Source organism: Ursus maritimus, unplaced genomic scaffold (genome assembly GCF_017311325.1).
Source record: "Ursus maritimus isolate PB19 unplaced genomic scaffold, ASM1731132v1 scaffold_8, whole genome shotgun sequence".
Lineage (NCBI taxonomy): Eukaryota > Metazoa > Chordata > Mammalia > Carnivora > Ursidae > Ursus > Ursus maritimus.
Genome location: NW_024426996.1, coordinates 2698092 through 2722109, shown reverse-complemented (window position 1 = coordinate 2722109; position 24018 = coordinate 2698092). Strand labels below are relative to the sequence as shown.

At 34.2% G+C, this 24018-nt stretch overlaps 1 protein-coding gene across 1 annotated transcript in view; it reads right to left on the bottom strand.

Moving 5' to 3' along the window:
• Positions 1-24018, bottom strand: part of DNAJB14 (DnaJ heat shock protein family (Hsp40) member B14) — a 45656-nt gene that overhangs the window by 5934 nt on the left and 15704 nt on the right. Inside the window, exons 2-7 of the mRNA XM_040625280.1 lie at positions 23310-23481; positions 16059-16204; positions 4587-4772; positions 2206-2300; positions 1332-1441; positions 307-479 (exon numbers count right to left, since the gene is read on the bottom strand). Of these exons, the coding sequence (XP_040481214.1) occupies positions 307-479; positions 1332-1441; positions 2206-2300; positions 4587-4772; positions 16059-16204; positions 23310-23481 (882 nt within the window). The remainder of the gene's footprint in view (positions 1-306; positions 480-1331; positions 1442-2205; positions 2301-4586; positions 4773-16058; positions 16205-23309; positions 23482-24018) is intronic.

Here is a 24018-nt window from a genome sequence, read left to right as displayed (position 1 = left end):
GACATAGCTAACGTGCCAGAATTTTTTTTTCTCACTGGTACATAAAATAATGATGCATGTTACAACTGACAACATTTTAAATACAATGTAATTTGGTATTATTCACTTATTCAAACGACAAATACCATTGACTAAGTGCTTGCTATGTGCCAAATACTGTTATAAGGCCACATAAAACACACTGTCTTAAGTATTGAGCTCCAATTATGTGCCAGGCAATTCTAAACATTTCTTGAGTAGGGAAATCTATAATAATCAATTCCAAAGATTCTAAGTTTTTAAATGTTAAACATTTCATAAACTTACTTTGTTGTCTTTCTTTCCAGCAATTATTTCGAATATTAGTCACATAATCTTCTTCCACACTCTTTTCCACTTTTTGTAGTAACATTCCTTTATATTCATTTTTAAAGTCCTTGTTGACATAATAAACGACACCCAAGTTTTCTGTTTGCATTTTAATAGTTTGCCCTGATCCACTGTAAAAGAAATGCTTGATCATTATTTCTTAATTAAAATTGTACATTTTGACCCTGCTACTACAAGCCAAGCTAACAAAAACAATTAAAAATAATTAAAAAGTTAATACTGGTAATCATTTATTTACATTATTTCAAATTGCCTTAAACCACCATCCATGTCATAAAAAGTAATCATATTTTAATATAGTATGTTCTTGTAAGTTCTTTCAATTTTTATTTAATAAAAATCTTATTTAGAAATAAAAAGTTACTTCTTATTTTTAGACCAAACTGTTTTTAATACCGTAAATCACTGGCAATATGATTTTACCAAGTTTCCTTTATGTTCACTATATAACACTAAAGTTTTCTAGAATGCATACTGTGTTAAATTTCCTTTTTGTCCTAATCTCATATATATAAGTATATTATGGAAAAATACTTCATATAACAAAAAAGTAATATTTGCTTTTATTTAACCAATATTTTACAAACAAAAGAATGAAGTCATTTACCCCTCAATGATATAAATCTACATAACATCAATTACAATTCTACTTTTGTCTTTGAAATATTTTTATCTTTTAAACTATTTTTTGCTTTTGATTTCAACATATTACCTATCACATTACATTGCTATCAGATTCAAAAATAGTACTTCTGTCTTTATCCACAATGGAACAGAAATGTAACTAACAAGATAATACAAATTTATCACTTGAGTAATGATTTTTTAAATTAGAAATTTCAAAATGTGGTACACTTGTAGTAATATAAGATAACGTAAAAGTTGAAGAGAGCACAACGCCCTTTAAAGGAAGCTAGATAAGAAAAAACAATTTTTTTTTAAAACTTCACTTAGCTACTTACGATCTGGGATATAAGGAATAAGGAGGATTAGAGACCATCAATTGGCTTAATAATGACACGAGGATCAATACAATAATGGGCATCAGCTGGATAAACACAGAAAAACCTCCCTACAAAAAACCATCAAAAAATAATAAATTGTAATGTAATTGTAGTTGTTAATAATCCAACAGTTGTCATATATTTTTAGAGACAGAAAGGACATTTGAGATCATCTGGTTCAGTGCTTTCAAATCTGCCTGATCATACCAGCTTCCTGGAGTGATTCTTAAAAATACTACTTTCCAGGTGCTTTAAGTAGAGATCCTGATTTGGAAAAGACTGATATAAACTGATCTCATGTTACAGATGAGGAAGTTCTCTGTCTCTCTTGCAAAACTACCTTTCCCTTGACTTTGAGGGTGGTATGTGGAAGCAGATGAGTGTCAGAGCCGGGGCCAGGCCTTTCAATTTCTATTCCAGTGTTCTTTCCATTTACCTTTCTACTCCACGTAATTTAAGTGCTATATGCAATTGGGTATAACTGCACTAGAACAAGGAAAGTAACTTCCGACTTAAGTTCTTCAGTATTGATTCGAGATGTTTTAGGACCAACAATGAGAACTTCAAAGCATGCATACTGCAGGGGTATCTTCATCAGAATCACAGAACACCAAACTCAGAGGTATCATTTTGCCCACCACCCTCCACCCTGACTTCTACCCCTGCTCCCTTAATATTCCTAAACACTGTCTAGTCTCTACTGAATACATTTGGTACGAGAACAGTCATTATTTCCTTTTAAAACAACTTGCCCTATTTTCAGACAACTCTAATTGCTTTTCCTGAGCTGAAATTTGCCATTTTGAGATTTCTAATCATATCATAAACATACGTCTCCTCTTTCCTCTTCTCTTTCATGTCCACTATGTCGATGTTGATGTTGATGGCTATAACCAGCTCGCCCATTTGAAAATGAATGTACACTACCTAAAAAATTAAAAGCAAGGTTAAATTGAGAGCAGCTGTCATCAGAAAAATCGTATTTTCTTTTACATTTTTTAAAAGATTTTATTTATTTATTTGAGAAAGAGTGAGCAAGAGAGAGAACAGGAGCAGGGGAAGGGGCAGAGGGAGAAGCAAGACTCCCTGCTGTGCAGGGAGCCTGATGCAGATCAGTCCCAGAACCCTGGGATCATGACCTGAGCTGAAGGCAGATGCTTAACTGACTGAGCCACCCAGGTGCCCCTTCTTTTACATTTTTATTTAATTTTTTTAAACTACTAAAATAATGCATGTTTGAGTAGTAAATGGTTATTGCCCTTTCCTCCTGTGAGTAAAGCGTGGATGGAAACAGAAATGATTCCTCCCAGACTTTGCTTCCTTTAAAGTAGAAGTTCTCATATGTGGAATTTAAGAAACAAAATAGAGGAACATATGGGAAGGAGGGGAAGGAGAGAGGGAAACAAACCACGAGACACTCTTAATGACAGAGAACAAACTGAGGATTGATGGAGAGAGGTGGGGGGGTGATGGGTATTAGGGAGGGCACTTGTTGTGATGAGCACTGGGTGTTGTATATTAAGTGATGAATCACTGACTTCTACTCCTAAAACCAATATTGCACTGCATGTTAACAAACCAGGATTTAAACAAAAAATTTTTTAAAAGTAGAAGCTCTGGGACACCTGGGTGGCTCAGTCGGTTAAGCCTTTGCCTTTAGCTCAGGTCATGATCCCAGGGTCCTGGGACTGAGTTCTGCATCGGGCTCCTTGCTCAGTGGGGAGTTGGCATGTCCCTCTGCCTGCCGCTCCCCCTGCTTGTGCTCTCTCTCTCTCTCTGACAAACAAGTAAACAAACAAGCAAGCAAGCAAATAAATAAATACAATCTTAAAAAAAATAAAAATTAAAACAATTAAAAAGTAGAAGTTCTTTCTTCATGAAAACATGAATAAGAGTTCCTGCCTAATACTGCATCCATAGAGGACTTTTGCTGTGGTTGGTTGTTTTTACAAACCTCAGGTCACCACTCTGAAACTCTGCTTTCCTCATTTATCAATGAATTGCAAACACCTCTAGAAATCAAGACAGTGCTCTAACTCATTTTTTTTAAAAAATGAGTATAATATACTATGGTAGAGATGGACCACAATTTATTCAAACATTCTACTGCTGATAGACTTTTAGGTTGTTTTCAAATAAGGTGAGCAATCAGAAATACTGACACAAAGTAAATTACGTTATAACAAGCAAAAGAACTGTAACTCAAAATTCACTACGACTTGAAAGATTTCTGATTGTTTTTAGCATATTTTCATCAAAATTACTAGTCTGAATAATTTTTCTGTGAGAAGTAATTATATATCCTAATATGTCAAAATACATGCTATATTTTCAGTCATTAATTTGTATTTACACATTCTCTTTCCTTCAAGGATGCTTTACAAAATTATTATTGACTATTAATGACCATAATCTTTCTCAATAATATCCAGACAGGGCCATCAGACCAAAGTATATTGCTACATTCATAAAGATTCTCCTAATTTTGAATTGAATGTTTAACTTAGCACTTAAATACATGTTGGAAACATGACCGGAGCTATAATTTTAACTACTTTATAGGAGCTATTCTCAAAGAAAATTAATTTTCACACAACTCGTAGTAAATATAAGTAGAGTTCAATACAACTTATGCTGGTACTATAAAATCAATTCATTTAGTAGTACCTCTGCGGTATTTTACTTTGATAGCCTAGTTCAACTAAATATTTGTCTTACTATAATTTAAAAAACCCATTTACTTTATATATAACCTATGAATCAGACATTTTAATATTTCAAAGGAAGGTACCTCCATATATATCCAAATTAGCAATTTATAATGTTATGAATGAAATACCTACAAAGATCTTCAGAGAACCAGTTTCAAATTGTCGTCCAGGGGATAGGATACCTCTTGTAATTGTAATAGCACTTAACTAAGACATTGCTCCTGGATTTCCTACTCATACATCCTTTGTTCAGCTTTATATAAAATAGAGAATATCTGTACTCATTTCTTTTTTTTAAATTAAAACATGTTCAAGAAAAAAGGCAAACTTACAGTAAAGGTAATAAGTCTAACACTTTTTTCTACCTTCCTGAAAAATCATCAGAGGATCATAATACTATAAGGAATGTAGTGGAGAAAGTAGATAAATCTCTAAATAACCTAACTGGAGGTGAGAATCTCTAGCTTCATAAATATAATATTTACAACTAACATTAAAATACCTGAAGGAAATCCACCACCAAAGAATATATTAAATAAGTCTTCTGGAGTTATATCAGCTTCACAACCTCGATGGAAATTAAATCTACCATTGTTTTGGTGATTACATGCTTGTTCTTCATTGCCTGTGAGGTCATATTGTTTTCGTTTTTCTGGATTGCTTAAAACAGCATAAGCATTTCCAATCTCTGAAAAGGTAAACAGTAAAAGTTGGTATGCAAAGTTTTTATATTATAAAAAGACTTGCCCATATAAAAGCTACTGTCATATTAACCAAAAAAACCCAAAAAAACAAAACACAAAACAAAACAAATCCTACTTCAGGCAAATCAAGAAAATAGTAAAACAGTAACAATTTCTTTTAAAGAAAGTGCCTGGGTGACTCAGTCGGTTAAATATCAGACTCTAGATTTCCACTCAGGTCATGATCTCAGGGTCGTGAGATCGAGCCTTGTGGAGGGCTCCGTGCTAGGTGTGGCGCCTGCTTAAGATTCTCTCCCTCTGCCTCTTCCCCCCATAAAAAAGGTTTATACATTAAATTTATACATTGCTTGCAGTTACACATATTATTACCTCCCAATACAAATTTTTTATATGAGACTAATAAGTCTCCCTACTATCTTGAACATAAAAGAATGTTCATCTTGCTTTCTTACTATTGTGCTCCATCCTCTAATATCCTACTTCTTTTGCATATCCTAATCTAGTCATTCATTAGTACTATTCAGACCAATAATAACAGCAGTAGCTACCAACTGCCAGGCTCTGAACCCAATATGCTATTACATTATTCATTATTATTCCTACTTTACAGATGAGCCTCCTGAGGTTCAAAATGGTTAGGATACTTGTTCAAGGTCAAAAATTTTTTTAGCATAGTAAGTATATTCTATTCAACCTACACTGTAAACCTGTTTTTGTACACTCCAGCCCAGAGCGAGCTATTTTTCATTTTATTCATTAACAATTTATTCCTCTTAAACTCCACGAGGGTAGGTAGGGGGTCTATGTTTTCACTGCAATATCCCCATGATCCAGTAGAATTTGCTTTTGAATTGATCCAGATAGTATCTAGTATTCCTCACTTTGCTAGTTTTGAGATATTTATTTCTAAAGAATTCTATTTCCCATCTCATACTCCTGTGTCCAAAAGAGGCAATGGTACATTGGTTACTAAAATGTCTTCTTGAGGTAATTTACAAAAGCTGTAATGCTTTGATCTAAAAGCAGAAATACCCTATTCTCATTCTGACACTTCTAATAATCATTTCATAGATATAGCTTACTTCTTAAAGTAGATTGTAAGCCTTTTGCAATATGGGATATTTTAAAGATAGTTTTTGGATCCCATGTGGTAGCTGCCATAGGTACTGTACAAGCAAATAGATGCTCATTAGTTAGTTGTTTTTAGATGATTACATATCACACTTAAATTAATTATACCCATATACTTTGGAATTTTTCTTCTGATGGTGATTCTAAAACCTGGGATTCAGAGATAGCTTTCAGGTGGTTTGTGAACCCCAATGTATGAAAAATTAGTTGGATGGTCCATCTATCGAAGGAGATTGTCGAAAACTTTCTTTAGATTCTCAAATAGATCTATGACTCAGAAATACAGCCATCATTTATAATGTTGCTCTAATGGGAAAGCATGATCAGAGAGCCAAACAATGTATTTACAAACAACACCAAGATATTAACTGATACCCCAAAAAAACAGCATATCAATATCTGCCAGCGTTGTACTTCCAATAATATCAATTCTAGGTTTTACCTCTATATACTAAATAGAGTATCCCTGTAATTTCACAATGCTGTTACTTTTAAAACTATTAATATATTGGTTTTAAGGTTTTATTTTAAGGTTTTGCTATTTAAAAAAATAATTTCCAAACATTAAGATATTTTAGAAAATCTGTATAAAATATGGCTATAATCCATAATTGTATATGCAAGACAATTTATTTCATCTACTGTGACTAGAGTAACTGTCTATACATTTACTTTGTGCTACACTCATAATCAAAACCTTTTTCAGTTTCTTATTAGCAAAATATTAAACCCAAAATTTATGTTGGTGTACAAAAGCTTTACAAAGCACATTTCTACCTCAGTCTCACTTATTTCACCAAAAGTACCTTCCACCAAGTTGTAAGAAATAATACAGAGAGATCCTCTGTACTTGTTACCTAATTTCTCCAATGGCAATATCTTGTAAAATTAAAGTACTCTCACAACTGGGATATTGACATTGATATAATCAGGATATAGGACATTTCCACTACCATCCTCTTGTTGCTCTTGTATAACTACACCCACTTCCTTCTCCTTCATCCCCTCGTTAACCCCTGACAACCACTAATCTAATATCTATTTCTATGTTATTGGCATTTCAAGAATATTATATAAATAAAATAATACAACATATAAATGGAATGAAACCATCTGGGATAGGGCTTTTTCAATCAGCATAATTCTTTGGTGATCAATCCAGGTTGCTATGTAAGCCAAAACAGTAGTCCCCGGCTTCACTCCCAATCCATGGTTTCGGTTACCCTCAATCAACCATGGTCTGGAAGCAGATGGCCCTCCTCCTAACCTATCATCCATAGGTCAATAGTAGCCTAATGCTGCATGACAGCACCTGCATCATTCACCTCACTTCATCTCATCATGGAGACATTTTATCATCTCGCATCATCACAACAAGGGTGAATGAAGTACAAAAAGACACCTTGAGAGAGAGACAGACCTTTTACATAACTTTTATTATAGTATATTATTATTGTGTTGTGTTTTATTGTTAGTTATTATTGTTAATATCTTACTGTGCCTAATTTAAAAATTACCCTTCATCATAAGTGGATACGTATAGGAAAAAAACACAGTATATACAGGGTTTAGTACTATCTGTACTTTCAGGAATCCACTGCGAGTCTTGGAACATTTCCTCTGCAAGTAAGGCGGGGGAGGGGGCACTACTGTAGTTCATTCCTTTTTATTGCTGGGTAGTATTCCATGGTATGGATGCATCCCTGTTTGTTTCACCATTCATCCAATGAACAATATCTGGGTTGTTTCTAGGTTTTGGTATCATGAGTAAAACTGCTATTTACATTCATGTACAGATTTATGTATAAACATCAACTTTTACCTCTAGGATAAATGCTAAGGAATGTAATTGCTAAGTTGTATGGTAGTGGTATGGTAGCAGTTTTTTGAGAAACTGCCAAACTGTTTTACAGAGTGACTGTGTCATTTTACATCCCATCAACAATGTACGAGTGATCCCGTTTCTCTGCATCCATACCGGTTATCTGGTGTTGTTGCTATTTATTATTTTAGCCATTTTGATAGGTGCGTAGTGGTATCTCATTGGGTTTTACTTTACATTATCTCTAATGGCTAATGAATGATGTTAAAAATCTTTCCATTGCTTATTTTGCATTTGTATGTCATCTTCAGTGGAATGTCTTTTACTCATTTCCTAACTGAATTGTCTGTTTTTTAAATTTTCAATTTGGCGAGTTCTTTATATATTCTAGATACTAGTCCTTTTCAGATATGTGTTTGGCAGATATTCTCTCCACTCTGTTACTTATCTTTTCATCCTCTCTGTAAGGTCTCTGCAGAGCAAACTTCAAAAATTTTGATGAAACCCAACTTCTTAACTTTTATGAACCGTGCTTTTGGTGTTAAGTATAAGAAATAACTGTCCAGCTTAAGAGCCTAAAGATTTGCTTCCATGATTTTTGCTAAGAGTTAAAAAGTGTTTTATATTTCATGATTCATTTCAAGTTCATTCTTGTAACGAGCATAAGATTCAGGTCAAGGTTAACTTTTTTTGCTTATGAATATCTAATTGTTCCAAAACCATTTGTTGAAAAGTCTGTCTTTCCTCTATTGCTTTTGCACCTATGTCAAAAATCTCTTGGGTATATTTGTATGGGTCCATATCTGGGTTCCCTATCCTGTTCAATTGATGTATTTGTCTATCCCTCTGCCAATACTGTACTGTTTTGATAACTGTGGCTATAAAGTCAGTCCTGAAATCAGGTAAACTGATGACTCCTACTCCATTCTTTTAATAAATTGTTTTTGTTTATTCAGGTTCTTTATCTTTCCATATGAGTTCTAGAATAAACTTGCTGTTATCTACAAAAAAAGTCTTCCTAGGATTTTGACAGGCATTGTGTTAAATATGCAGACCAATTTGAGGACACTTGACATCTTTACTATGCTGAGTCTTCCAATCCATGAACACGATATAACGTTCCATTCATTTAGATCTTCTCTGACTTCTTTCCTAGTGGTTCTATAGCATTCAGCATAAAAATCCTGTACGAGGTTTGTTAAATTTACAACTAAGTATTTCTTGTGTGTCTATGTGTGATTATAAATGGTAATGTATTTTTAGTTTGTGTCTATATATTCACTGCTAGTGTACAGAAATGAACTAAATATTTCTAAATATAAAAATTAGTTTTTGTATGTTTATCTTGTATCCGAAAATCTTACAGAATATATTTATTGATTCTAAAATTTGGGGAGGGGGGAAGCTGCTTTCCTTGGGATTTATACATAATTACATCATTTGTAAATAGGGACAGTTTTATCTCTTCCTTTCTAGTCCTTGGGTCTTCTTTTTCTCACCTTAATGCACTGACTAGAATTGCCAACACTATACTGAATAAATGTGATGAAAGGAAACATTCTTGCTTTGTTCTCAATCTTAGGGGGAAAGCGTTCAGTCTCTTACCATTAAGCACAGTGTTTTCTGTAGTTGCTCCTTTATCATTTTGAGGCAATTCCTTTCTATTCCTACTCATTTTCAGGCTTTTTTTTTTTTTTTCCTATTTGCTTGTATCATGAATCCTCTCAACACTGCTTTTGCTGGTCCCCTCAAATTTTGATATGCTGCATTTTTATTCAGATTAATGTATTATTTAAAAAATTTCTTGAGACTTCTTTGACCCATAAATTATTTAGAAGTGTGCTGTCCAGTTTCCAAGTGATTAGCCATATTCCAATTATCTTTCTGTCGTTAATTTTTACTTTGATTTCGTTGTGGTCAAAGAACACACTCTGTATGACTTCAGTCTTTTAACTTGGTGGAGGTTTATTTTATGACCCAGGATATGCTCTATCTGGGTGTATGTTCTGTGAGCACTTGAAAAGCAATTTATAGTCTCCTGGTGTTGGATAGAGTGTTCTATAAACATTGAATAGATCTTGTTGGGTAACGATGTTTAATTCTTCCATATTCTTGCTGATTTTCTGTCAAGCTGTTCTATCAGTTGTTGACAGAGAGGTGCTGAAGTTTCTAACTATAATTATGAATTTGTCTATATCTCCTTCAGTTTTTGATTTACGTATTTTGCATCTGTTTTTTGATGTGAACACATATATATTGCTATGTCTTCTTGAAGGATTGACCCTTTTATCATATAATTCTTTCTCTGGTAACTTTTTTTGTCTGCTTTATCTAATATTAATATAGCCACTCTTGCTTTCTTTGGATTAACGTTTTCATGATACATATTTTTCCATCGCTTTACCTTCAGCCTGTCTATATTGTTATAAATGGAGTGTCTTGTCGATAACACACAGTCATGTCTTTTAATTCACTCTGCCAATCTGTCTTTAATTGGCATATTTAGATCATTTACATTTAATGTAGCTACTGATAAGTTAGGGTTTATTTCTGCCATTTTATTTTTTGTTTTCTGTACTTTTTCCTGACTTCCTGTGAGTTAAACATTTCTTTTTTAGAATTCCATTTTGATTTATCTAGTGTTTTCTGAGTGTATTTGTTTGTATAACTTTTCAGTGGTTGCTCTAGGTATTATATTATACATACATAACTTATCACAGCCTACTGCTGTCATCGTTTTACTAGTTCAAGTGTACTGTGAAACTCTTACTTTTACTTTCTTTTATCCTTGCCCATTTATAACATAATTGTCTTATATATTTTCTTGGCATACATTTAGAACCATATCAGATAATGTTAAAATTTTTGCTTCAAATGTCAAATAATCTAGAAATCCAAGAGGAGAAATAAAGTATATTACATTTACTCATATTTTTGCTTACCACGTTCTTTCTTTTTTCCTATTTCAAGCTTTCTTCTTTTACTGTTTTATTTTGGTTACAGAATTTTCTTTAGCTACTCTTTTAGGGTATGTGTGCGAATGACAAATTCTCTTTCTTCCTTCATCTGAAAATGTCCGGATTTTCCCTTCATTCTTGAAGGATGTTTTTGCTGGGTATACAATTCTGGGCAAAAGTTCTTTTCTTTCAAAAGGTACTTGAAAAATGGGCCATTGCCTCCTGGCCTGCATAGTTTCTAATGTGAAATTCACTGTCATTTGAATTGTTTTTCCCCAGCAGATAAGGTGTCATTTCTCTTCCGCTTCTTTCAAAATTTTCTTTCTGTCTTTAGCTTTCAGAAGTTTGACTATGATGTGTCTTGGTATGGATTTGGGGGGGGGTTAACTATTTGGGGTTCATTCAACTTCTTGAATTATGTAAGCTTATATCTTTTACCAAGTATAGGAAGTATTCAATATTTATTTATTTATTTATTTATTTATTTATTTATTTATTTTAGAGTACTTTTTCAGCTATACTCTCTTCTTCCTCTCCTTCTAAGACCTCAATGATATAAACGTTAAATCTTGTTATAGTCCCACTTGTCCCTGGAGCTGCTCAGATTCTAGATAATGTCTATTTTTCTATTTTCCAGTTCACTGATTCTTTTCTCTGTTATTTTATTGTTTATCCCATTTATTGCTCGATTTTATTTTATTTTAAAGATTTTATTTATTTGTCAGAGAGAGAGAAAGCATGAGCAAGCACACGTACATCAGCAGAGGGAGCATCAGGCAGAGGGAGAAGCAGGCTAACCGCTGAGCAAGGAGCCCCACGTGGGACTCGATCCCAGCACCCTGGAATCATGACCTGAGCCCAAGGCAGATGCTTAACCAACTGAGCCACCAAGGAGTCCCTCAGTTTTTATATTTTTAAGTTGTAAAATTTCCATTTGATTCTTTATACCTTTTGTTTATTTGCTCAGATTTTCTACTTCTTTGCTGAAACTATTTTTCAAAACTTATTTAAAGCATATTTGTAATTGCTCACTGAAGCATTTTTATGATGGATGCTTTAAAATCTTTGTTAGGGGGGCACCTGGGTGGCTCAGTCAGTTAAGCGTCTGCCTTCGGCTCAGGTCACAATCTCAGGGTCCTGGGATCGAGCCTCACGTCGGGCTCCCTGCCCAGTGGGGGTCTGCTTCTCCCTCTGTCTCTCTGTGCTCTTTCTCTCTCTCTCAAATAAATAAATAAATAAAACCTTTTCAAAAAAATTTAAAAAATAAAATCTTTGTTAGGCACTTCTAACTTCTCTGTCATCTCCATGTGGACATCTATGACTTGTTAAATTTGAGGCTTTCCTCGTTCTTAGTATGACAAATGATTTTCTACTGAAATGTGGTCATTTGAGGTATTATCTTATGAGACTCTGGGCCTGTCTAAAACTCCTGTTTTTAACTGTCCTCCTCTGACATTATTCTGGTACAGGAAGTGGAAATACCACCTTATTACTTCCAGATGGGAATAAAAGTTCAGGTTTCCCCCTTGGCCTCTGATGACATCTGAAAAGTGGAGCTCCTTGTTACTGCCGAGCAGGAATGAGATTTCTAGTCTCCCATAAAGCCTCCAATGACATCTCTGTGGCTGGAAAGAGTAGGTAGGGCTGCTGCATTACTGCCCCCCAGGTAGCTTCACTGACATGAAAAGGATATTGTTTTGTTTACCTCTGGTAAAAGTCCTGATTCTCTACTAGGCCACTTATGACACTACCCCACTGGGGATGGAAAGGCACACCTTGTTACTGTCAAGCAGAAGGACCAGTTCCCTACTCAATCACCTCTGTTACCCCCCAAGTAAAGAGGGTAGGCATGTCAAGGCATCTTATTACAGCCCAGAGAGGGTGACAGGCTAGGTTCTTTATTCAGCCTTTGCTGATGGGGCTGTAGGTGGGACCACAGTTTTTTCTTTGATATTTGGCTGTATTGGATGGTTATTGCTTAAAAATTTTCTGTCTTACTAGGTTGCCCCCTTCTGGTTCTTTAGCTAGAGAAAGTAGGCTTTTCTTGGGGATTTTTTATCTGTGATTATTGGTATTTCTGGGTTGTCTGCTTCTCCAGCACCTAGTCTAAGATACAAAAGGCAAAATGAAAACCCAAGGAACTTACTGCCATGTAGTTCTTTGGATCCCAAGGTCCCTAGTTCATCTACCTTCTTCTTTCCACCTTTCAAAGTTTTTTTTTTTAATGTTTGCTTTGTTTTTTATATAATATTCAATTATACTTTGTGCAAGAAATAGGGGGAAGTATATTTATTCCATCTTCCTGAAAGTGGAAGTCGTCATTGATTTTTAAATCACTTGCCTCATTCTCATACCCAAATTTCTGCCATTTTCTCTCTTCTCTAATCATACTCATGTCTAGAAAACTCTTAATTCTCATCTAGCATATTCTCTAATTACTATTTATATTCTCTAATTACTCTGATTATAATCTATCTTTCTGGCTTTTCTTCAAACATTTTTATTGAATGTTTTGGTATTTAATTATATTCAGTCTTCTGGGAGATCCTGGGTAAATCGGTTAATCTCTCTGAGCCTCAATTTTCTTACTGGGGAAAGGAGGGTGACACTAGTTCCCTGACTACTTCATAAGATTTTTAATAAGCATTAAATGAAAAAATAGGAATGAAAAACTATAAAATGTTAGCTCTTAGCATTATTCCAAATATTCTGTGTGATACTTTTCTCTCCTTAATGAATTACAAATTCTTTGAGCAAGAGAATATCTCGTATTCTCCTGTTGTATTTCTCTACAAAACTAGCCCAAATATTAAGAATATTGAACTACCAGGCCTAACACAGGTAACAGCATCTGATCCATTATTATTTATCAAATAAACACATAAAGAGCCAAACCACACCCCTTGTTATTACCCTCATGTGTATGTCAACAGGCACAGGTAGTATTCAAATGGTCTCTGAAATACTTTGAAGTATTTGTCTTTGAAGATAAAGTAGACCAGGTATATTTTGAAGACATCCACGTCAGACGGAAGGAAAGGGATCCATTTCAATTTATTCAAATGTTTTTTAAAAGTATGTTCATATGTACTGTGCAAGTCATTCTCTAGATGTTAATAAAATATTCCCTTCTTTGAGAAACTTGAGTTACAATCTTAACTGTAAAGAACAAACAGCCGCATGAACTTAAGAGTTCATTTAGTCTACCCTCCTTGATAGCAACCTCTTATTTTTAAAGCTTTACAAAACACACAAATGAAGGGACACCTGGCTGGCTCAGCATTTTTTTTTTTTTTTCATGTGACTCTTGATTGGGAGTTCGAGCTCCACATTGGGCACTGAGCTTACTTAAAAAACAAAACAAAACAAAAACACACACAAATGAAAGTATCTCTTCTATCTAATTTAATTCCCTAAACCAATTATCTCCTCTTTTTCTATTCTTGGAGGAAATAAAAAGCAAATGGTTTCCATCTTCTGTAAAAAGTGTTTTGGTAGAGCAATCAATCTATACTTAGTTTTCATACAAAAGAAAAAGACTATAGTATTTGCTTAAAATAAGCAGCTTGGTATCCCAAAAATAGAAGTTTGGATCAATGGGTTTAAAATAAAATAAGATGGGGGCACCTGGGTGGCACAGCGGTTAAGCGTCTGCCTTCGGCTCAGGGCGTGATCCCGGTGTTCTGGGATCGAGCCCCACATCAGGCTCCTCCGCTATGAGCCTGCTTCTTTCCTCTCCCACTCCCCCTGCTTGTGTTCCCTCTCTCGCTGGCTGTCTCTATCTCTGTCAAATAAATAAATGAAATTTAAAAAATAAATAAATAAATAAAATAAAATAAAATAAAATAAAATAAGATGATTCAGAAGATAAAGAGAAGACCCTGTGTGCTGAGAATAAATGAAAGCTGCCATTTCTGAATGATGACACTAACTGTAATATTTTCTAATTAACTACTTTTGCTCACCAAGCATCTGTGGATTACAATCTAGTTTTCTATGTAGTTTCCATTCAATGAAAAATGGGCTCATCAACCAACTCCCTATTCTGATCCTCTTTGGGATTAATAAATTGGCATTCTGATTTACAGATAACCTCCTGTGTATTGAATAATGTGAGCCTCTTCTCTAGAGATGAACCACCTCCCAGGATGATGATGAATATTCAGTGTCTAGTGTGCCAAGTAGAGCATTAGACTCTGAAATGTACCACATCCAAGTGTCATCACCCTTGTAAAGCCCCTTCTGAATGTCTAGCTGGGGTGGCATTTAGCTGCTCACCTCTTCAAAATGCATAGGATGTAAAATATTGGGAGATCCACTTACTGTTATTCCAAGACTAATAAATGACTTCAATACAGAAGTGAGAGAAAGCAGTTTAACATTTTTAACATTAATGGAGAATTAATATCAAAATCACTTAGCAGATCACAAACATACAAAAATTCACTGCCTAAATGTTCTTTACCAACTATTTTAAATTAAATTATTTTAATTCATAATGTGAAAAATTTTTTTTTAACTGTTGGCTCTATAAATGCCAAATTCAAAAGGAGAAACAATCACAAATATAAAATTTTTCCTATGAATTAGAAGTTAACTATTATGAATAAATTGTATATAAAATACAAAATTATAAAAATCAACTCTCTGACTTTTATTTACTAAATTGGCAAAAAAAAAAGAGAAAAAAAACCAACCCTGAAATAGTATTAAGAAAATGAAGAAAAATGAATAGTAGGCAAAAGGGAAAAAACTAATTTTTTTTTTTAAGCTCTGCACCCAGCGTAGGGCTCAAACTCATGACCCTGAGATCAAGAGCTGCATGCTCCACTGACTATGCCAGCCAGGCACCTGAAGAAACTAATTCTTAAAAAGAAAAAAAAATCACATTATTTAGAACCACATATAAGAAAATGAAAAAAAAATTGGCCAGTTAGCAGGAATATAAGAACACTGGGCAGAAAAATCCAAGCAATTTCCCAATTCTAGACAGTCTCTACTATCCTAAGAACTTGCAAAAGCTGTTTTATTTTAGTTCCCTTTGGAAGCAGATGGTAATACACTAGAAGCTTGTGTATAATCACCACACTACTAGTGTGTGGTAAACTAGAAAGTATGCATGATTATCTACAAAAGTTACTTAGAACTTCGCCAAAACTGGCATTTTGCTTTCATGAAGCCACAGTGTATTTGTTTGGCTCTTGGCATAACAAATTAATAGTAGAGATTTAAAGGGTTTTGAGGACTTTGCTTATGCTGGCTTCTAAATGTACCATATAGGTAGAATTTAATATTCTAAGACATTGTAAAGTGGATTCTAAAAAGAGTTTAGTAAAATTGCTTTAAAAGGTTTACTTTACTTTTAAAAGCATCTGTTGCTCCAGGTGCGTGGTTTTTGTCTGGATGAAACTTCAAAGCAAGCTTTCTGTAAGCTTTTTTCAAATCTTCATCACCAGCATCTTTGGTAACTCCAAGTACTTCATAGTAATTTTTACACTTGTTTATGCTGTGAACAAAACAGTGTGTTATAATGTAAATTTCAAGGAAGAACTTCATGTAGTATCTCTAATTTTTGATTTATTAGAATAGTGGAAAGAACTGTCTGTGGATTGTTTTCCATCAAATGATAGCTTATCCCATTAAAGGTTATTGCTTCATTCTCCTTCTTGACCACACACCATTCCTTTAACCTCTTTCCAGTCTAAGGAGAGTTGGCCATGAGAATGTCCTTGGTGCTTTTTATCACAACTAGAGAAGTAAAGCAAAGCCCATAACAATCATGGATGAAGGACAGCACACACTGAAACTAGAAGGAGCGAACAAGAACAATTTTACAGTACTCTTAAGTGCACAAAGAAATTCCAGAACTCTTCACAAGTACGTCATAGCTAAAAATTAATTAATACGCATTGAATTCCAAGATTTTTGTTGTCACATAATGTAGACCTACCAAATATCAAAGTAACACTTTAGTGCATGTAAAACAATTACAAGTACCCTATGGGTTAAATGTCAAGGCAAGTTAACTCAGCTCCACTATACTAAAGAGAACTCATCTGTCTAAGAAAAATAAGATCTCATAATAACATATATCACAGGACTCAAAATGCTTGTTAGACTCAATTTTCATTATGATTAGCATACTTTTAAAGATTACTTACATAGCTAATTAAAGATGTTAAGAGATTTAAGCCCAGAGTCTTTGAAGTATATTAAGAAAAAAAAAAATACTCTGAATGGATCAGAGAACGTTAATACTATTAAATGCTAATATTCTCCTAAAATCTAACAATTTTCCTTCACTAAAATATAGTAACATTTTAAACATTTTCTGTGGAGTACTTTATGACTTTAGATGTGTTCCATATGTGATTGCTTGAGGCAGTAACAGGTGAAAAGATCTAAGGCATAACTGCCCACCAGTAGCTAGAGAATTGCAGAGTGACTCAAAGTTCTCAAAGGAAAGAGCAAGACTGATCTTATCTTACTACTGAAACTATAAGTCATGATAGTGCTTGGTACAGGATAGGTTCTCAGTAAATATTTCTAGAATAAATGAGCCTTAGCTCTCCTTTCATAATGAAAGCATTCAACATTTGTTAAATGAACAGTTAAAAAAAAAAAAGACATGTTTAAGATTAAAGAAATTTTTTTATAATCACATATCAACAAAAATCCGTTATACAGTCTTCTTTAGGGTAATAATAATTAAAATTGGATTTTTCTACTTTAGATACTTAATAAATATTAATAGTTAACTTTATTTCATAAACGTGTTATTTCCTTTATTTAATCAACAATATTTATGGAGCACCAGTTATGTCACAGACAGTGCTCTGGGCACTTGAGATACATTAGTGAACAAAACAGAACGATTCCTGCTTTTGTAAGAACCATTCTCTCAGATATGTTTAGAAACTATGTGATAGAGAAAAAGGGAAAGGGGACATTTATAGAACACGTACTGTGTGTCAGGCCCAGGTCCACAATCACATATCCATGTTCCAATATCCATAAAGCTCTGAAAAATGAAAGTTATTCTATAATTTGACTGCAAAAACCTGACTTGAATTCTTTTAGAGGCAAAATTTGACCTGAATGGATGTGAAGCTGCTATAAAGTTTTCATTTATCCCATTCAAGTGTGAGTATTTCTACATGTTGCTGCAGAAATGTTACTATTAAGTAATGGGCTGCTCACCAGATGTTAAGTGTTATTATGTAATGTATAATATATGCTCCTTATTACCTTTCTAAAATATGAACAATTCTGAATTCCAAACTACATCTGGTCTATAAAGATTTCACACAGAGAGTTGTAGAATCTTATGTTGGCTATTTTATACAAACTGTCTCATTTACTCCTCATTCGGTAGATGTTTTTCCTCTCTAACCAATGAGAAAATCGAGGCTGGAAATCGTTAAGTAAGTTGCCAAAAGTCCTGTAACCAAGTAAGTAATAGGTGGAAACGGAAATTTATTTCTTCAACAAAAATTTACAGATCATCTACTTTCTGCTAGACACTGTTTCAGATGCTAGTGGTGAATAAAACAGTCCAAAAAAATCCCTGTTCACACTAAATTTACAATTGTGAGAGGGATGAGCAAAGAACAACAAGTAAAATATGAAGTACATCATATGATGATAAATATTTAGAGAAAACTAAAGTGACAAAGGAGACGAGAGAATGGACGGGGAGGCCAGCTATTCTAAATAGGATGATTAGAAAAGGCTTCACAAGGGGTGCTTGGGTGGCTCAGTTGTTAAGCGTCTGCCTTCAGCTCAGAGCGTGACCCCAGAGCTCCCGCATCAGGCTCCTCCGCTGGGAGCCTGCTTCTTCCTTTCCCACTCCCCCTGCTTGTGTTCCTTCTCTCTCTGGCTGTCTCTCTCTCTCTCAAATAAATAAATAAATTTTTTCAAAAAAAGAAAAAGAAAAGGCCTCACAAGTAAGGATTCAAACCTCAGTCTGTCTGATTTAAAAATCCTGCTATCTCAGAATCAGAACAAGGAAAAGGAGTCCTTCGGACACCAGAGTAACCCACCTCTTCCTTTCTGTTTGCTTTTCCAATCAGTGTTTAAATAGTCTCTTCCCTTGTAGGTATTTTCCTCAAATATTGGTTTTGGTGCCCAAAACATGTCTTCTCTGCCTCTCTTCTTGCTTAGCTAGTTTCTACAATTTCTTCAGACCTCAACTTACCTTTTCCTTTTCTCAAGAACTCAAATTCCTCAAGACTAGGTTTGGTGTTCCTCTTATATCCCCTACAGCCCTCTGGACGTGAGCCCTCTCCCAGCAATTACCACAGTGTACTGCAGCTACCTTGCCTGACTACTCAGACTACAGGCCTCTTGAAGGCAAGGATTATGTCTTGTTCACCATATGTGTTGAACGGATGGATGATGAATGGACATATGGATGACTGGGTCCAATGTAAGGGCAGAAATGGTTCAGATCTAAAAGTCACAGGTGGTAAGTACTATAATAAAAATGTAGCTGGCACCAGAAGTCAATTTGGAATAGAGGAGAATAGACTGTAGGACAAGGAATAGAGCTATGAATATGACACATAGTATCTGAATGCAGGAAACCAAAGCAGTAACAAACAAAACACTAAACAATCCTAAAGTCATTATTATTTGGTTTGTATGCATAAAATGATTAATTATATACCAGATTAACCCTCCAAAATTGTTTGTTGAGATTTCCTGAGCATAAGAGGCTAGGCAATAGAAAAAGGCAGCCCAAGAGAGGACTGCTGGATAGTGTNTAGGTTGGAATTCATAATCCTCTAGAGATGGCTCATAAAGCTAAGAATTGTCACAAAGACAGGGAGCTTGCTTCTCCCTCTCCCTCTGCCCGCCACCCCCCATGCTCTCTTTCTCAAATAAATAAAATCTTTAAAAAAGGAAAAGAATTGTCACGAAGAGAAAAAAAGTAGAAAAACAATTATTTCACTAATTCTTAAGTGTAGCTAGTTTTATCATATCCTCCCTGCACTGAGCATTTCATCATATATTAGAGGAGAAATTTTTTAAGAAGCCAGAAGAGAGGTACAAAGTTGACATCATCAATGCACCTGGCTCAACACACCAATATATAGTTCAAGTAATCCTCCAAATACACTTTTACCTAATTTTTCACACTTGAATGAAAAATTACCATTCATATATTTATTTTAATTCATATTTTTTTCATCATTCCTTCACCAATTAAATGAATTTGTCATACTTTCTACAGTTCACTCCTTACTGAAAGATTCAAACCTTCTCCATCTTCACCAAAGAATTTTTTAAAAAGAGATAAAAAAGAAAATAAATTAAAAAGAGGTAACCTATTACCTACTCTGGAAGGAAATATTGTATAATCAGCCCAGAAAGACTGACAGGCAGCTCAACAATGGAAAGTCCATCTACTTCAGCCCCTATGTCTTCCTTGATGTGCATGAAACCATAGTGGGTAGGGCAGGAAGGTTCTCTTTCAATTCTTTTTTGCATGTTATAGCTGATCATTTAAGTAGACTCCAAATTTAATCGGTGTTTAGGGAAATACTTATTTATTCCTGAGGCAGAGGATTACTTGCTAAACTTTATAAGTTTAGCAAAATGGTTTCACTTCAAGAACTACAGCTTAAATCAAATTCTAATCAAATCCCTATAATTCAAGTGACTTAACAATTGTATGGAAGTGTTCCTAATTGATAAATAGAATGATGACCCTGTTAATGCTTTAACAATGATCTTGTAAATTTTTAAAATAAAAGATGGGCTTTTTTTCAATGAGAAATTAAAAACTTCAAATTAGATCCAGGATACTTCTTCTCAATAATTTTTCAGTATATTTCAACTCAAAGACAACAGTGTTCAGTTACACAGAATATTAGCTTTACAAAGTTATATACTTTTTCTTCAGTCTTATTATAAGCTAGCTCTTACTTATGCAATGGATGCAGTATTATTGCATGGCTTCTCCCATTGAGCCAAACTGTCACTGAGCAACTTGTTTGCATAATCCTGCTAACACAAGATAACGTGGCTTTCTTCAGAAAAAATCCCCTGTGTATAGGTAAAACAAAAAACAAAAACATACAGCACCTAAGTGTTTGCTGGTGATCTGTTACCTCACTAAAGCAACACTTATGAAGGCTAATATAATGAGTAAGTGTTACATAATTCAGCTAAGCAACTCATGTAAGTTATCAACTAAAGTACTCTGAATAGGGGCGCCTGGCCGGCTCCGTCATTAAGCATCTGCCTTCGGCTCAGGTCATGATCCCAGGGTCCTGGGATCGAGCCCCGCATTGGGCTCCCTGCCCAGCAGGAAGCCTGCTTCTCCCTCTCCCACTCCCCCTGCTTGTGTTCCCTCTCTTGCTGTGTCTCTCTCTGTCAAATAAATAAAATCTTTAAAAAAAAATAAAAATAAAATAAAGTAGTCTGAATAACTTAGGGATTCTATTAAAGAATGTTCCAATCACATTTAGCCCTCAAAGGAAAAAAAACTGCATTTAATAAAAAAGGGATAAGAAAATTATTGACCAGAGAAACAATTTCTAATACAGCTGTACTACTAAGCTAATACTCATACCCAATAAGAATTCATTGTCTCAAACTTGGCTGGATCCTCAATGCTAACCAGCAATCCTTCCATTCCCTTTGCCTTTCGCCTCTGTAAATTTTCCATACTTCTACAACTCTCCTCAAGCTTCCAATCTCATCTCTTTTCTTCTAACTCTCAGAGGATAACCTCATCTGCAATTTCACAGAGAATATAATATAGAAGCCAACAGACAGAAACTCCCTCAATCTTCTGTTTCCATCTTTCCAAATCTGGCCATACACCATCATCTTTCATTCTAAAATTCTCAAGATATCCTGCCGAAATACTGCAAGAGACAGTAAAGCAAAGCACTGCTCTTCCTTCCTTATTTCTACCATACCTTGTGCTACTCCTCTTTTTCCTTTTAAGGTGAGGGTAGAGGAAACAAAGAAAAAAAGATTTTTAAAAAACAGCACCGATTTAGGGAATACCTATTCTCCATTTCAACTCTATTCTTTGGTGATATTTCAAAATATGTAAGTAGTTCTACAGTCTTTTCTTTAATCACAAAATGATTCTAAACAGAAATCACATACAATAATATAAACTTTATTTAGGTCTTTCACTAAGAACATACTCTCCCAATAGAGAGTAAATTCTACAAGAAAATACAATTTGTTTTCAAATAGATGTGGTTTCCTGGAACACATTTCAGCACACCATTTAATTAAAGCTTTTTATTGAAGAAATTCAAAAGGAAGTCTCTCATTTATTCATTCACTTATCTCACATATTCAGCCCATTCTCACACAGTATTAGTTATAAAAGTAGTTAGCAAAATTGCTTATATCCCAAAAGTGCTTCACTACCATTCATGCTAATCAAATACCCTTTAGCATGGCTTCACCATGATTAGGGAGTCTTTTTTCTTTACTTTTTTTCCACCAAACACCAACATCTGTGGCCACACTCAGATAAAATGTTACAATCAACCTTTAGCATCTAAATATACAGGGAAAAACGAAAAAATGTAAATACATTGATATTTGATTTAAAATGACTTCAATTCTAAATTATGGTAAGAAAAAAAAAAGAATGAACTAAAAAGCAATGGAGAAAAAAGGGTGAAAAAAAAAAGGAAATAAGATCAGAAAACATAAAGACAATCTAGTTTTATCTACTCTTCACTTGTGCTAGTTCATTGTACTATAATTCTCAAGATGGAGAGTGAATTATCTGATCAATCTCTGTTTAGAGTCCTTCATGCTTACACTTTAGTTTCCCTAGAGAGCAACATCAGTACAATATCAGTACAGCTTCCCTAAGCTGTAGCAGAAAACAAAACAGCATTTTCTGTAGTGTTTCATACGCAAAGGTTCATTTTATTTCCAGAAAATCTTTTCTTAATTATAAAATCAGTTATGTCAGATCCCCAAACTCAGTTCACAATCTTCCAACTCTACCTAATTCTTCTACTTTAAGTAGAAGTGTAACATGAGGTAAAACTAAAAACACAGAGGCAGAATAATTAGAGTAAGAAAAATATTAAAAGAAGAGGACATTATTATGTTCATATATATATATGTGTGTGTGTGTGTGTGTATATATATATATATATATATATAAAGATTGCCTTAAAGAAATACGAAAAAATTGTGCTACATTAATACAAGCAGGAATTGGAAAATGCTGTCGCTATTGCCCTCAATTTTCCTCTCATATGAAATCCTCCTACTTTCCTGCACACAAAGACAAAACAATTCTTTCCCCTCTTTTATCCTTTTAATACAGTTATCTAAATACCATACTGCGTCAAAAATTTGAAATACTATTCCCCAAGAAAAAATATTCGGAAGCAACTTTTGCCTTACAGTTACTTTAAAAGATGGGACCTTCCATAGAGTTGGTACTTTACAGACTGATTTGATAAATAACATAAAGCATAAAACACCTAGAGTTCAATTCTTCCATGTTTGTTCTTCCACTGAATTACAGTTCACACATTTTTTTAGGCGTTATAATATTTAAAAATTACATTAGTATCAATTATAGTTGAGATATAAGTCATACTTATCCCTACCTGAGAACTCCATCTACTTGGTCTTTGGTGTAGCCTTTTCCACTTTCGCTGCTACCAGATGTGCTATCCTTTGTGCAATTAGGTTTGTTTTGGTCACCGCAACCTGATGGTTTTCGGCAATGAGGGCTATTTCCAGCAGTGCTTCCATTTTTCATAATTATCTCCAATAGTGCTGTAGGAAAATACAGAAAGCATACTATGCCATGTTACATCATGTACATACACATGATCTTGAGAAGAAAGTTAAAAGCTGAAAAATTAAGAATCATGTACTCCAAAAGTATTCACCGTAGGATTTTTTTAAATAAAATATATTCCCTTATATCCCTGTTTACAGACCAATAATCATCACTTCGAAGTAGAATACGAAGAAATTAAACATAATAACTCAAAATTACAATCATTTAATTCCTTATGACACACTTTCATTTGTCATATCATGGTGAAACTACAGAATACCCAAGAAAAAGAGATAGTTGTTAAAGAAGCCAATGAGATTATCTACAAAGAAACAGAAATTAGACTTTCTATTTATTTCTCAACAATAACAATGGCAGCTTTAAAAGGCATGGAAATAATACCTTCAAAATGCTCAGAAAGAATAACTGTCAACTTTAATTCTGCACTTATTTTCTAGAAAATGCTCAAAATTAAAAACATTTCAAAGAAACAAAAATGGATAAAATTTACCACTAAGATTTCACAAGAG